The sequence below is a fragment of the Ischnura elegans genome, chromosome 13, assembly GCF_921293095.1.
Source record: "Ischnura elegans chromosome 13, ioIscEleg1.1, whole genome shotgun sequence".
NCBI lineage: Eukaryota > Metazoa > Arthropoda > Insecta > Odonata > Coenagrionidae > Ischnura > Ischnura elegans.
The window spans coordinates 1,223,137-1,237,360 of NC_060258.1; the positions used below are offsets into that span (position 1 = coordinate 1,223,137).

General features: G+C 36.9%; 1 protein-coding gene across 1 annotated transcript; it reads left to right on the forward strand.

Moving 5' to 3' along the window:
- The first annotated feature begins 906 nt into the window (after window positions 1-906).
- LOC124170337 lies at window positions 907-12,596 on the forward strand. The gene is made up of 6 exons (XM_046549065.1): window positions 907-1,376; window positions 2,102-2,218; window positions 3,804-3,923; window positions 6,997-7,125; window positions 10,402-10,530; window positions 12,495-12,596. Exons 2-6 carry the CDS (start codon window positions 2,150-2,152, stop codon window positions 12,579-12,581), a joined length of 534 nt encoding a protein of 177 aa, XP_046405021.1. The 5' UTR covers window positions 907-1,376; window positions 2,102-2,149; the 3' UTR covers window positions 12,582-12,596.
- Window positions 12,597-14,224: the final 1,628 nt, after the last annotated feature.

Below are 14,224 nucleotides of genomic sequence, written 5' to 3' on the forward strand. Positions count from 1 at the left end.
AATTACCAACGCATGCAATGGCTGGGTGGGTAACTCCAAGTACAAAGCAAACTCTTCTTAAGTTTTCCAATCGTCTTCTTCAAGCAATACCTCCATTTAAGTTTCATTGAAGGCTTTTGGTCTTCCTTCACATGGACGGTCATCATCATTAGAATTACTGTGTTTGAAGCAATGATACCAATCCTTTAACGTTGATTCTTTTGTAGCAGCATCTCGGTTAACTTAATGGGACTCTTGATGAACTTCATCCCCTGTTTTCTCTGAATGAAAGAAGGAAATCATTTGCTTTCACAAATGATGGTTAATTGGCTCAAAATTAGGCATTTTCTCACAACACTAATTATATATTACCAAGGTGTATTCATCATGGTCATCGAGCTGTTTGTCTACCAAGTGTCTTAGCTTGAGTCATGATGTTTCTGGTATTTCAAAAACGATGAGCAATCAGTTCTACAGCCATCTATTGACAGACAGCAAGAACTTTGCATAGTGCATAATACATAATTGTTGTATGACTGGTTTAGCAAGTTTTAAGGATAATAGTATCAGTGTTATTTAAAAAACAGATTCATAAAAAAGGATTTGGAAAACAAGATGACTTTGAGGTTTCTTTTCTCTGTGAATAAATATTATACCCAGTATTCTCCTACAGAGTTTATATTTAAATATTAGCAGGAGGTCTAGAACATTATAAATGCATTGAAAACATGTTCCACATGTTTTTTCCTCAGCTGTACTGTTGAGAAAAGAATAAGTAGTGATTTTGGCTTAACAAAAGGCACTACTCCAAAAATTATAATTGTGGAAGCAAATTGTGTCTAACAGTATGAAACTCGATTATTTCATTTTTTCATCAAAAATTTGAATCATTAATTTGTAGTTTGATTTCTCATAATTTGAAAAATGATACATCTGAATGATCTTCATTGTCTATGGTATAGTTCGCATGAAGGGCCAGCTACGATGGCCAAAATCAATTTAAAAAAGATGCTGCATGAACTCAGAATATCATGGATCTTCTTGCTAAACTTCATTTCAGTCGGCACTGTAGCTTTTCAGTGATTGATTAATAGGCGTGCAGACACCTCTCCATTTTTATATGAAAGCAGATACATAATGTTCAGCATCCTTTTTTGTAATGCTATAGTGCATCCCATGCATGTGTTTAAAAGGAGATTAGTATTTTGTCACTGTTACTTTGTCTGCAGAGTTTTGAAGGAGGAGGGGCAGATGATGAGGAGTCGGAGCCTTGTGTGGAGACTAAGGACTGCATTCAAGATGCAATTGAAAACAATTCACAGCTCACATGCTCAGCCCAAACCACTGAAATATACATTCCTGTGCCAGACTGCCTACTGCCCAGGGGTGACAAATTGGTAAGTTTTATTCTTATGCACAGGGAAACCTATATTGATCCATCTTCAGCTGTACAAATTTCTCAGTCATATGGCAAAAGACAGTATGTCCGTCATAAATGTAAGTATTTCAACTCGAAGTCACTAGCGTATATGCAACCTTCAGTAGCTGTACTTTTCTAGTAGTAACACATAAGGTAGAAATCCGAACCACTTGAATCTTTTTTTATGCAAGTCAATATCAGTTGTACAACCCTGCTAATCTGTTGAAAGAAATGTCTATTATCCTGTGGAGTAGACTTTTGGCAAAGCCTTGTCAAATCTCTGTTCAAGCCATTAGTGGTGGCTGTAACTGAGCTGTCTCTCATGATTGCCCTTTATTTGTGCAAGCCATCTTCCTCCTTTATTTTAACTAAGGAATCACCTAAAACTGTTGCAATACCTCTTTATATGCATAGGTTAAGAAAAGGTGAAGACAATTAAAGGTACGCTGGGACCTCAATCTATCGTTCCCTTACTGTAAGTGACCAAAATTCTCATTCAAAACTCTCAATCAATGTGATCTTGGTGGTGTAGCTCCCCCTCTATTTGGACGTTTATATTCTGGAGTTTGATCTGTGAGTTACAAGATTCTCATAAGTATTTTGACCAGATGGAGTGGTCTCAATTAAAATAAGAGTTTTTATTATCGAATGAGGGAATTATTGTTTTGCTTTTATTGAGTGATGCCCATTATCCTCTTCTAGATTCATGTGAAAGATGAGAATGAAGGTCAACTCAATGAGAATTATCCCATGCTGTACACATCAGATCCAGCTGCAATAACAAGTGATGCCTCAGACCCATTGGCCATTGATGACCTGGTGAGTGTACTTTTGCCAAGTGTAATTTAATTTTTCTATGGCACAATGTCATTCCTTTATGCATTATTTATTTATAGCTCTCAGCAGAAACATACTACGTTTTGCCTTGCCTGTTCAATCATGAACAACTACGGAAGAACTTTCATATTTGAATCATTAAAATAAAATGTAATGAAAAAATATTTTGTATTTTGCCAAACTGACCGCTCAACTTTGCTCACTGAGCAATTAAGTTCTCTGTTATCTGGGCACTGAGCAGTCATTTGTTATGTGATCATACAAACACAGTTTCACTTCTGTTCACCACAGAACAGATGGGGGGATGTAAGGATTTGGAGAGTTAAACTGAGCACTATTGACTTAGGTACGCTGAATAAGATTGATCGTGACATCATGATGTAGCTGCTAGCAAGATTCAACCACATATCTCTCATTCCATATGAGAGATTAATGGTTACAGGAATCAGGTTGTTGCCAATTTGGGTTTAGTGATGAAAGCAAACAGGAATTTATTGTGGGGATAAGAGAAACATCCTTCTTTGCCATTTTTAAATTGGATGTTGCATGTTGGCAGTATAGGTCAATTGCTAAAAGACATCAATTGTTTGTGACACGATCTCATTTTTATTAACTTTGAATCCATTTTCTTCAATTTGAGTGTTGGACATCAGCAATGAAAGTCAGTTCCCAAAAATATCAATTGTTAGTTAATTGTTAGTACTGTTTTGCTATGGCAATGTCATTTTGAAGTGGAATATCACTACACCTCAGCAGAACCAACAGCATTTTTTTCTTGCCAGATCGTGAGAAACCATGAAAGGGCTTTCATGAAAGAATTATTGAAAGTGATTGATGCATTTTAATGAACAGATTTGGTGTATTTTGCCAAACTGACAGCTCAACATAGTTTACTGAGCCAGTGAGCTCTCTGCCATCCCTTCACTCAGCAGTCTTTAATTTTGTTATCATACAAACGCAGTTTTCACTTCCAATTATCTCGGAGCAGAAGGGGGGAAAGGAATTGAGAGTTATGCTTAGAACTATAGAATTTAGAGCTCTCTAATAGATTGGCAATGGCATTATTATGCAGCTGCTAGCAAGATCTGACAACAAAACTCGTTCCACATGAGAGATTGATATTCACAGGAATCAGATTGCTTCAAAATGGATTTTGTGATGAAAGTGAGCAAGAATTTATAACCAGTGCTAGGCAATTAAGTTCGATTGCCAAATGATTTCAATTGTTGGTGACATGAAGTGTTTTTGATTAAATTTTACTCAATTTTTTTCTGCTGTTATTCAAAGTTTTGAAAAATTTGCAACTATTTTTTATTGTAAGGTAATATTATTCTTAGATTTTAAGAAATATTTTTTCTAGAAGAATTCAAGTTTTTAAATCATTGCCATTATAATGTTAAACGTCGAATCATTTTGGAAATAATTATAATGATTTTGAACAAATTGGGTGGCTGCAAGTAGAAGAAAAGCTTTAATTATCAAAGGAGGTTATTATTGTTTTGCCTTGTTATGTGGAAATGAGGTTATTATTGTTTGGTTTTTACTGACACCCATTGTTCAATTCTAGTGTCACGCGAAAGAGGAGAGCCAAGATCACCTCAGTGAGGAGAATTATCCTGTGCTCTACACATCCGATCCAGCTGGAATTTCAAATTATATATCAAACCCATTGGCAACTGATGAATTGGTGAGTTAAGTCTTGCCTTGTATGTTCTTTTTTCTAAGAGCACAATGTCATTACGTGACAGAATATTCACAAAACCACTCAGCAGATACCTACAGCATTTTCCCTCACCTGATCAGTCATTTACAAATACAGAAGAGCCTTAATGAATAATTATTTAAAATGAGTGACTCATTGTACAATGTTATGTAATGAACAGATTTGGTGTATTTTGCCAAATGACAGTAAATTTTGCTCATGGGGCAAGTGAGCTCTGTAACATCAGGGCACTGAGGAGTTATATTTTTTGTGATCATGCAAACACAGTTTTCTTTTCTGTTCACCTCGAAGGATAAGGGGGCTAGGGAATTGAGAGTATTACTGAGTTCTGTTGAATTTGGTACTCTAACAGAATGACCATGACATCATGATGCAGCTGCCATCCAGATCCGACAGCAAAATGAGTCCCTAATGAGAGATTTGTTATTCACAGGAATCAGGTTGTGCAGATTGGGACTTTGCGATGAAACCTGAGCAGGCATTTATTATGTGGACTAGGGATTTGCCCCTCTTACCATATTTGAATGGGGTGTTGGATGTTGGCAGTACAAGTCGATTGCCAAAACACATCAATTGTTAGTGACGTGAACTGATTTATATTTACTTCATAACAACTAAACACTCTTTAAACAGGGAGCAGGCAAAATTAAATGGCACTGAAAATTGTAAGTACGGATTAAGAGTTATCACGTTCCAACAATTTTTAGAGATTACATATAATTTGTAAAATTGTGCGGAGATCGATTACGGTGCTAAAAATATTTCAAATAGTTTCAGCACAAAAGCTTCAATGCCTCCGAAATAAAAGCACCCTGGGTGATATAAATACCTATGATTAAAGACCTGTATAGGAACTGAATAGTGAGGATGTCTGCTGCATTGTGAACACTTTAGGGGTTAAGGAGACCATTTCATGGTGGAATTCTGGAAATTTTTTCTACCTTAAACTAGGTACACAGATAGTGAGGATGTTACTCCACTCCAATGCAAATTTTGAGAAAGCACCTAGCACTCTGAACCAATGGCCATGCTGTGGACATTATTGAAAACAATTTACCTATAATGCATTTCCCATCATCATCATCATCACTGATCAATAATCTTAAGATTGGTTTCATGCACGTCTACACTCAATTCTCTTATCAGCTTAAATTTTCACCGTAATGCACTATGAATGACCTTTTAAATCAAGCTCCTACATGATGGAATATTTTCTCCTTCATGTTGCCTCTTAGACTATGAAGCAGCAAATACTCACTGCATTGGTAGCATCCAAGTCACACTCTCATTATTGGTGTAAGGATTGTAGTTGAAGGCAGATTATATCACTATGATGATCGCAACATCCATCTAGTGTCTCACTGGTAACATAGTAATGTGTCACATGACTTGAATGCGATGAAACGGTTAAATATAATGATACATTGCAAAACAATTTCTTCTCAGCCTCCCTGATATTTAAATTTTCCACCTCACATCATACATGTGTCTGAAATGGACCTTGCTAGGTACCCACTCTGTAGTAATACTTAGGCTTTTCAGGCTTTTCAGGCTTTACCAGAAAAACAACACCTTTATGCTAACTGTCTCAAATGTGAGTGAGTAAGCTTAAGACTGTGTAGGGGAAATTATACGGGGCCTCAGGATTTGTCCTTTACCATCTTTGGAAAGGGTATTGGATGTTGGCAAACCAGGTTGGTTGTTGTGAGGTGTACATTTTTTGATGGAGCTTGTTGTGTGCATACACATAGTGGGATACACGACTCAAATATTAGGGGAAATGAAAAACTAGTTATACCTCACCACTGGATAGTCAGAGTCAATAAATCATTCATTTTTACAGCATGTCACAATTGGAACAACATTGACTCTCTCGAAAAAGGCCATTTGGGCTTACAGCCCTACAGGTCTCTCTCCATTCCACCGACATTTCAGAGCACGAGTTGGCTTCCATCCTCAGGGCTAATAGGATGACAATGGAACCAAAGTCGTGTTCCGAAGCATCGGCAGAATGGAGGGAGACCACCAGGCTGAAAGCCCAAATTGCCTTTTTGAACGTATTCACCGGGAAAGCATCAGACTTAAAATTGACTTGCCCCCACGTAAATTGTCATAACCTGACTCCTTCAAAAAGGCACTACACCGAAAACTTCTTTGAGAACAACAACGAGAGAGGTAGCATCGTGGGATCAGAAGGAAAGCTTCCACATCTATCTCTTCCAGCTTCATTTAATTTTATTTTTCTTTCCATGTACTGGGTATTATTTCCTTGTAATTTCTTATATTTTTTGATACCCAGGTTTACATTACCTCTTTCTCGGCAGGTTTTCCAAGATTTCTCACGCCCCCTTCTTGTGTGGGTATTTTCCTGCTGTGGGTTTTTTTTCCAAAAAGGGCGATAGTCAATATCCTCAGGTTTTTCCCACGTTTGTTTTCATTTTTTTTCACTTGGTAAATGGTTACTTTGTTGACTTACAATTTTGTTTGATGTTTGAAAATGGAACTTCTATGTCTCTTTTGTAATTTCTCTACCTGTATTTTCATGAGCTACATGACTATATATTGAACTGCATAAATTTCATGCTTGATGAGGGGTTATATGGAAGATGGGACCTCCTAGTCCAAATCTCATATTATTATTATTGCGTCCAACTCTGATTGAATTTAAATAAAATTATTACCTTTAACAGATGAAATTGACATTTTTGTACTCCTTCTGCTTGTGTAAACAAAGATTCTTGGTTGTCCATGAAGGATGTCATGAGACCATCATGTCTCAAAATATTGCTGATAAATTTGTTCTTCCCTCTTTGGAAGGTTTTTCTATGGCTAATTGAAATGACAAATTTGCGTAATGGGCCAGATTTTGTTAGTCAATAAATTTATCCTTCCTGCTTCTCAGATCACAGAATAGATTTGCTGGGAATTTTTGATTTATGCATGCACCTGTAATTCATGTTTTGGTTGTGATCTTTTTGCTCCTCCTACCAATTGGTGAAAACCCGTATCAATGTAGTGTTAATTCTCTTTCTCTCAGAGTGGCATGGGAACAAATGGGTCCCCTTCTGTAAAAGCAGATCAGAGCAGTGACGATGAAGGACGAGATGTGCACATTGATAGCACTGGTGGGACCACAAATGAACTCGTGCCCCAACCCTCTGATCAGGTAATAATTATATTTTTATTGGTCGAGTGATTTGCTTGTATAAATATAGGACATGTCAAGGAGTGAGTAAGATAAAAAAGCGTACAAGTTAAGAAAGAAAAAAAATTAGAATGAAGAAATTAGTGCATAGTATAAAAAAGTGTTTCAAAGTAAACTCATTAATCTTGCACTTGAAGAGGGATGTGGTCTTTACTCACCTTACTTCCTGTGGAAACATATTAAGTAACAAGAGGCCCATGTGCCTAGGGACATAACTCATTTTTTTGTTCTTTAAATGTTTTGTGGAGGCTTGAAACGTTACTAGTTTATTAACAATGATAATTGTCATTGGTTGCATAATTATAAATATAATTTTTTGCCCAAGCAATTGCAGCATGCATGAACATATAGGGGTGAGGAAATATAGTCAATTTTTGAACTAGAGGGTGACATGGTGTGTAAGAAGGCATTTTACCTCAGAGCTGCAGTATCCTCTTTTGAATTTTGAAATTTTTTTATAACTGGGTCTAGGGCTCCAAAAGAGGATATTAATCATCTCATGCAAGTAGAATTCACCATAACAAGTCGGCAATAATACATTAATATCTACAATTTTTCTGATAGAATCAAAAAACAAGTACAGTAGGACCACGATTTATCGTTCCTGCATTCATCGTTTTCCCGCATTCATCGTTTGGAGATCGTGCTCCCGTCGAATAATTTTCCCCCATTCATCGTTTGATAAAAATTAGACGAAGTGTTTACAACGTGTTATTTATGGGTAATAACAACAGACACATAGTTTGAATCTTCCCCAGGATATTGAAATGCGATAGGGAGAAGCAGAGTGCCGTGGGATAGTTACATTAGCACATTTCCCAAGATACGGTATCCCCCTCCATTCAGCACTCGCCTCCTTTCGTTGAAGCTTTCTTCTTCTCCGAAATAAAAAAAGGTCCCAGCTCGAGCAGGGATCGTATAACGACGACCTTAGCTTCAAAAGAAAGAAAATATCAAGTTACTCGAGAACAAAAGAAACCTTTTTCACGCCTCCCCCTCTCTCGACCGCTGACTTTTTTTAGCCGATTCCCTTTAAAGGTGGAGGTCAACTGCTGCATGAATCAGCATTTAGCGCAAAAGGTATCTAAAAATGAATTTCGGCAATTGGTATTATACTTTCATTATATTGAGATATTAGTGATGTGCACGTAATTCAGTAAAGATTGATACTAAGCACGATGTATTTCTAACGTTATTTAAGCATTATAACTGGGAAATAGTTGGAAAAATACGATGGTGATTTCTGGCGAATAGCGATATCCTTGCAGCTGATAGTAAGCTTCACGGCAGTTGATGCGATTTTTTTTCGAAAACAGGTCGTCTGGTTACAATTTACGAGTTATGCTACAGGTTTCACATGTCTGAGTTGCTAATGAAAAGATGTCTTCTCAGGATATTTTGTTTCTCTTGACTAGCAACCTGAATTCATCTGCTCATCTAGAGCTATGCTACTTATTGTTAGAAAGGAGTGGGTAAGTTGTCTTCTCTATAGCATAAAAAATTCATTGCGCAGTCATATGGTCATGCTTTACCCTCTGCAGTAAGCTCTGCCTACGCCGTACGCGATAACATTAGTGCCGAACTTCACCTCGTACGAATGGTTGGTCCCTGGTGAAAATAAGAAGTGGGATGAAGCCGAGGATCAGATGGGAGTGCTGCTGACGAATAACGCCACATTGCCTCAATCATATTAAAAATTTAATTGCTAGGAAGGAACATTTCAAATAATAAACTATTTTTGGCCTTCTTGATCCATTTCATAACCAATCTCTGCGACGGCGAAATCAGTTGTTTGTGGCATAACACGCACATTTCTCTCGTAAACACATGTCCTCGAAATGGAATTTGATGGATAAGAATTTTTACATCAGACAGAAATGCATAATAGCCGTGAAAATTCCGAGTGGAGTGCAAACATTTTAACAAGGCAGCTTGTTCTCTAAGGATTTTAGAAAGAGAGATAAGTCGAATCAACAATATGACCTAAGTGTTTCGATAAAGTAATAATATTCCTGTAATCAGCTGAAATCTCGTTTGAATCCATTAATGAATGTCATAATTCGCAAAAAGCCAGCAGATCCTGGGACATAGGCAACCCGGACAAACATTCCCGCATTGATCGTTTTCCCGCATTCATCGTTTTATTCATCCATCCCCCTGAAAAACGACAGATTGAGGTTCCACTGTAGTCCTCATTTTTCTGTGTAGCATCTGCATATGTTGCACCCAGGAGACTTGATTATCAAGCTTTTCACCCGGATAAGAACAACTGAGATTTTGTGTAAAATATGCATCACTTTTTGCAGAGTGAGGAGCTGGTTGCATACACTGTTGGGTCTCATGCACTGGTGGACCTTAAAATTACTTAAAAATATTGAGATTATTCTCTTAAAAACTAATTTTTCTATGATTTGAATAATGAACATTTTATGTATACAGTTACTACTCAGAGTGCACCCCTAAAAATGCACCAAAAATCATAATGTTACCGGAATGGCATGCTTAGGATCGTTTTAGGCTTACATCCTGTACGTAAAAGTGGGCATTGTATCCACTGTACTTTAGGTTAGATAGGCTTTGGAATGAGTACAACTTGCAGTTATAGTTTGCATGCTATGAGTTACTCCTTTAGACTCCTTAGCTATTTATTGCCTGGCTCACTACAGAATACCAAACTATTTCATCGTGACATGTAGAAATACAGCCCCTCGGTACAGTGAGGTAATATTGGAAGATGATAGAATGGTAGGCTATATAGAATGATAGACTGATAAAAATTTTGATGAATAAACTATCTAGGAGATGTAATCCACAGAGTACAAACTCTTTTTACATGCATGGAAGATAAGTCAAAGTAAAGAATAATAATAGCAACAATATCATGAAGCAGTTGAAATTACACCTAAGTCTCAACCACACATTCAAGCATTAGACAAGTATTCATTCACAAATTAGTTGTGATTTTTTACTTGATACTAATCCTACATTTTCTTGATAAGATTGGTGTATTTTTTTATCTTTTGAGCACTATGATAGATTATAGTACAATTTAGTGCTAAAAATGTCACACACAAGCTATTAGCATGTAAATATTACAAAAGGAAATGTTTTAAGGTTCCTTGTGCATATATATCAATGCAATAAATAGGAATCATTATTTTTTGGTGAACTCACGAATCTATTTCTACATTTCTGTATCTCTGTCTTTAATGATGCTTATTGTGGACACATATGCAGGCACAGGCCTCAGCATCTTCCCAATGGGGAGAGGTGGATGCTGAAGAGAGAGGAGCCATTGGGATAGACCTGGACTCTATGCTGGTTTTGGCCAAGAAAGAATCACCCAAGGAGACTGATACCACTGAGGTATACATGAAATTCACATTCAATGAAATTAATGGATGAAAGTCATATTTGGGAGAAATCCTGAATTTTAAATTCTGTAGACAGGGCTACTTGAGCCCAGATTTTGAAACCATTATCATTATTTTCAAAAATGGGCATAACGTATTATAACTGATGGCGCTTGGCATGGTTCATTGGTAACTTAAAATTGGTGTGCACAAGGGAAGGAGATCTGATAAAATATCGTGTGAGTGTGTGTAATTGAGCCTCAATGGAGTGTGAAGAGTTTTCTCCTTCCCCCATGATTCCCCACTTTCCCAATTTTGGTTTTTTTCTGTGTTATGTGCATGAAGAGTGAAAGGCCCTCATTTTCCCAATCCCCTCCCTCTAAACAACACCTGTGAGCAGCAAATGCAGAGTGACGTAATCAGCACCTCTTCCTTCTACAAAATGAGGACATGTTTCATCAAGCCTTCTTCCCTATGGTGAGGATTCTAAGGAAACCCACTTCCACCCATGTTTCCCCCACCTGCCCCAATCCCAGAATACTTACCCTCTGTGCGTTGTAAACCCGGACAAATATCAGCTCCAGAAGACACATTTACCCTAGATTTTTTATGCGGCCGAAGCCTACGCTGAACAGCTGAAGGCATCTTGCCTGTCACGTGGAGGTGAGGTAGAGAGAGAAGAGAATCGTGGAAGATAGAGGGATAAGTGGAGAGTGAACAGAAGGGTAGATTTCCTGCGCCAAGAGAAATAAAGTCAACACTTGATGCCCATATTTAAATATTCTCTCAGCCCTCGTTGAATGAAGATGCAGGGACCACGATATGAGCCAGCCAAGGAGGTCATACCCATCCATGACCAAGAGTCGATAAGTAGAACTGTTATCCCGTATTAGCCCCCCCAAGGTAAAAAGATTCACGAAGATTTTCCCTTATCCTTAGATCAAGAATAGAAGAACTAACTGTGAGCGAAGCCCCTCTGCCCTGCAATATGTTTCCGTTGTATTTTTATATTCTTTATTAACCCATTTCATTCATGTTTGTATTCACTCCAGAGAACCACAAGAAGTGAAGATTCTTGTTTCATTTTTTATTATTTTCTTGGTGTCATTTGTTTTGGGTAAATGTGATTGATTTTGGTTTCTTTTCACTGGCCAGTATTGTGGGAGTTGAAGAAATAAACACTTTGCTATTTCTTTATAGTGGCTTATTGTGACGACAAACTTGCAAGCCTCCTCTCACAACAGCTGTTACAACATATTTGCATGCTAGTTTGTTTCAAAATTTTGAATCTATTGCCAAGTATCCCAAGAAAGTACATAGCACATTTAGTGGAAATCACCCTAATCAAGTCAGATACACTGCATCCACTGATAAGTGAAGTTTGTTAACTCCTGAAATTGCACACAAATTAACAGTTTTTTATTCATTGGCAGGCATAAGAAACAATTAGATAGCGTAGCTATGGGGTCACCTTTGTCCCCGGCCATAGTTAAAATTTATATGGATTATTTTGATAAACTTAAGTTCTCTATTATAGCTCCCTATTTCAAAAAGCATAAAATGATATCGATATGAAGACTAATGCAATGCAAGACAGCTAATGCAATTTCTGAGAGTGCTCAATGCACAGGATAAATACATATGTGAATAAATAAATACAATTTTTGGTATGGAAGTCAAGAAGGAGGCATACAATAAAGTGTAATGGGTGTAGGCCACAGACTCAATTGGAATACGTTTCCACTGCTGTTTATCATTTTTATCATTATGAAAGGATGGAAAATCAGATTTCTTTACATTTGCTGTCATCCATAGAGAATACATATTTTATCATAAACATTATTGATTTTCTTTATGTTTACATGGAAAATATGAACTAATATGCGAGTTTATATGGTTTAAGAATTTGTTGTATCTTATCACCTGCTAAGATAGTTCCAATTCCCTGTCCATTCATATTTTGATGCTTACTTTCAGCCTACTTTTATGGAGAATGGAGAGCTGATTCAGAAACAGACAATGGCCATGGAGTCTATGACGGAGGCATTGGGTAAGTGCTCTTAAGTGCTTGAAAATGACTTCACAGAAAAGACTTGTAACTTTATCTGATTAGGCAAATTTCCCAACACTGGATCGCAGAATTCAGTCAAATTTTGCGATCCTTGCATGAAATTTTTTCTTACTTTCATTCTACTTTCTATTTTACAAGAAGCCTGTTATTTGTCTATATTTCCATAAATTTCACTGAAAATTTTATTTTTATGCCTGGATCGACACTGAGTCCTCTGGGTGACAACTGGACACCTTAAGCACTAGACTTATGCTCACCCTTTGCAGAGTGGCTCTTATACATTAATGCATTTCACCTGCAAATGTTTTTCTGGATTTGTATTTTAAAATATTGGTGATACATATAACCCTATATGGGGGATGACTCGAGGACAACTCGCAATGGACTATAACAACAAAATTTGGTTGAACTCTTAGACAAGGTTATTGGACACTCCACTTGTGAAGGATGTAGCATCTGAATTTGTCATCCTTCTATACTTTCTTTCTTCGTGTAAACAGTTCCGCTGGATAATTTAATCAGGTCGGCAAATGTCTAGTAAATTTTTCCTGTTTCAGTGAAATAAAGCAATATTGGGGGTCGTGTGTATTCCTATGGGAACTCCCCCATACTTTACCTAACAATTTTGTTTTTAACCCTTTGGTTGGGGGCAGAAATTTCCTTATGTCTCACCTGGTGGGGAGCAAATCCACCGATTTTTGGAGATGCCGTTTTCGAAAAAAAATTATAGTAAAGCTATTGCACAAAAATGGCAGTATACTTAAAATATATTAGTATAGAACCTCTGACAAAGCAAAAAACATGCAATGATGCATAAAGAATGTTCACGCCTTCTCCACAAAACATTGCGACGCGACGGCACGCGCGACTATAGTCGCGCTCCCCACCTGGGGTGCGGAGTCCGCTTGCGACTATAGTCGCTCTCCCCAGTTAAGGGGTTAAGATTGGTTAGTAGAAAATAATTACCAAAAAATCACTTGTGAAGAATACGAAGCATGAAATTTCAACTTCCACATCAATTGTGTGGTATCAATATACAAAGTTAACATGAAACTTGTAGAAATGAGGACAAAAGGGTAGGTTCAGTTTTGAAATAATGGGAAAATGTTGCTTTCATACATATCCCATTCAAGTAACCCTGTTGTGGTCATTGAAACTGCTTTATTAGTTCAAAAACATATTCCTGGAAGTATTGAAATATAAAAGAAAACTGATTTTGCTAACTATAGGCTAAACTCAATGTCAATACCTTGTGTGCAGAAGTTATGGTTCTGCAGAGTTATGACGTGAGCAACCAGACAATACTTACTTACATGCTTACTTATTGTTCTTAACTAACATAAGATTTCAAGGTTATATTTTCATTCACATTTTTAAGGTGGTACAATGAAGTACAGTACATGATCCTCATTGAGGGTGAATATGAGAAGTTTGAAGATTTTGGATGTAATTTTACTTATAACTGCTTGGTATATTTTTTCATTATGATGCTATAGTGCCATTTTGTACATTGCTTTATATTTTAAATACCTTGGATTTAGTGAAAATATATTCAGGTCATATTAAAAATGAAAATAATATCTTGAATTGTGATAATTTCAGGAGAAAATTGATAAACTATAATGGAAGAGTTAGG

Excerpts from the sequence above, each read along its gene's own strand:
- LOC124170337 (XM_046549065.1), top strand. The coding sequence starts at position 2,150 with ATGCTGTACACATCAGATCCAGCTGCAATAACAAGTGATGCCTCAGAC. Across the intron at positions 3,924-6,996 it reads CATTGGCAACTGATGAATTG|AGTGGCATGGGAACAAATGG; the intron begins GTGAGTTAAGTC and ends TCTTTCTCTCAG. Across the intron at positions 10,531-12,494 it reads AGGAGACTGATACCACTGAG|CCTACTTTTATGGAGAATGG; the intron begins GTATACATGAAA and ends GCTTACTTTCAG.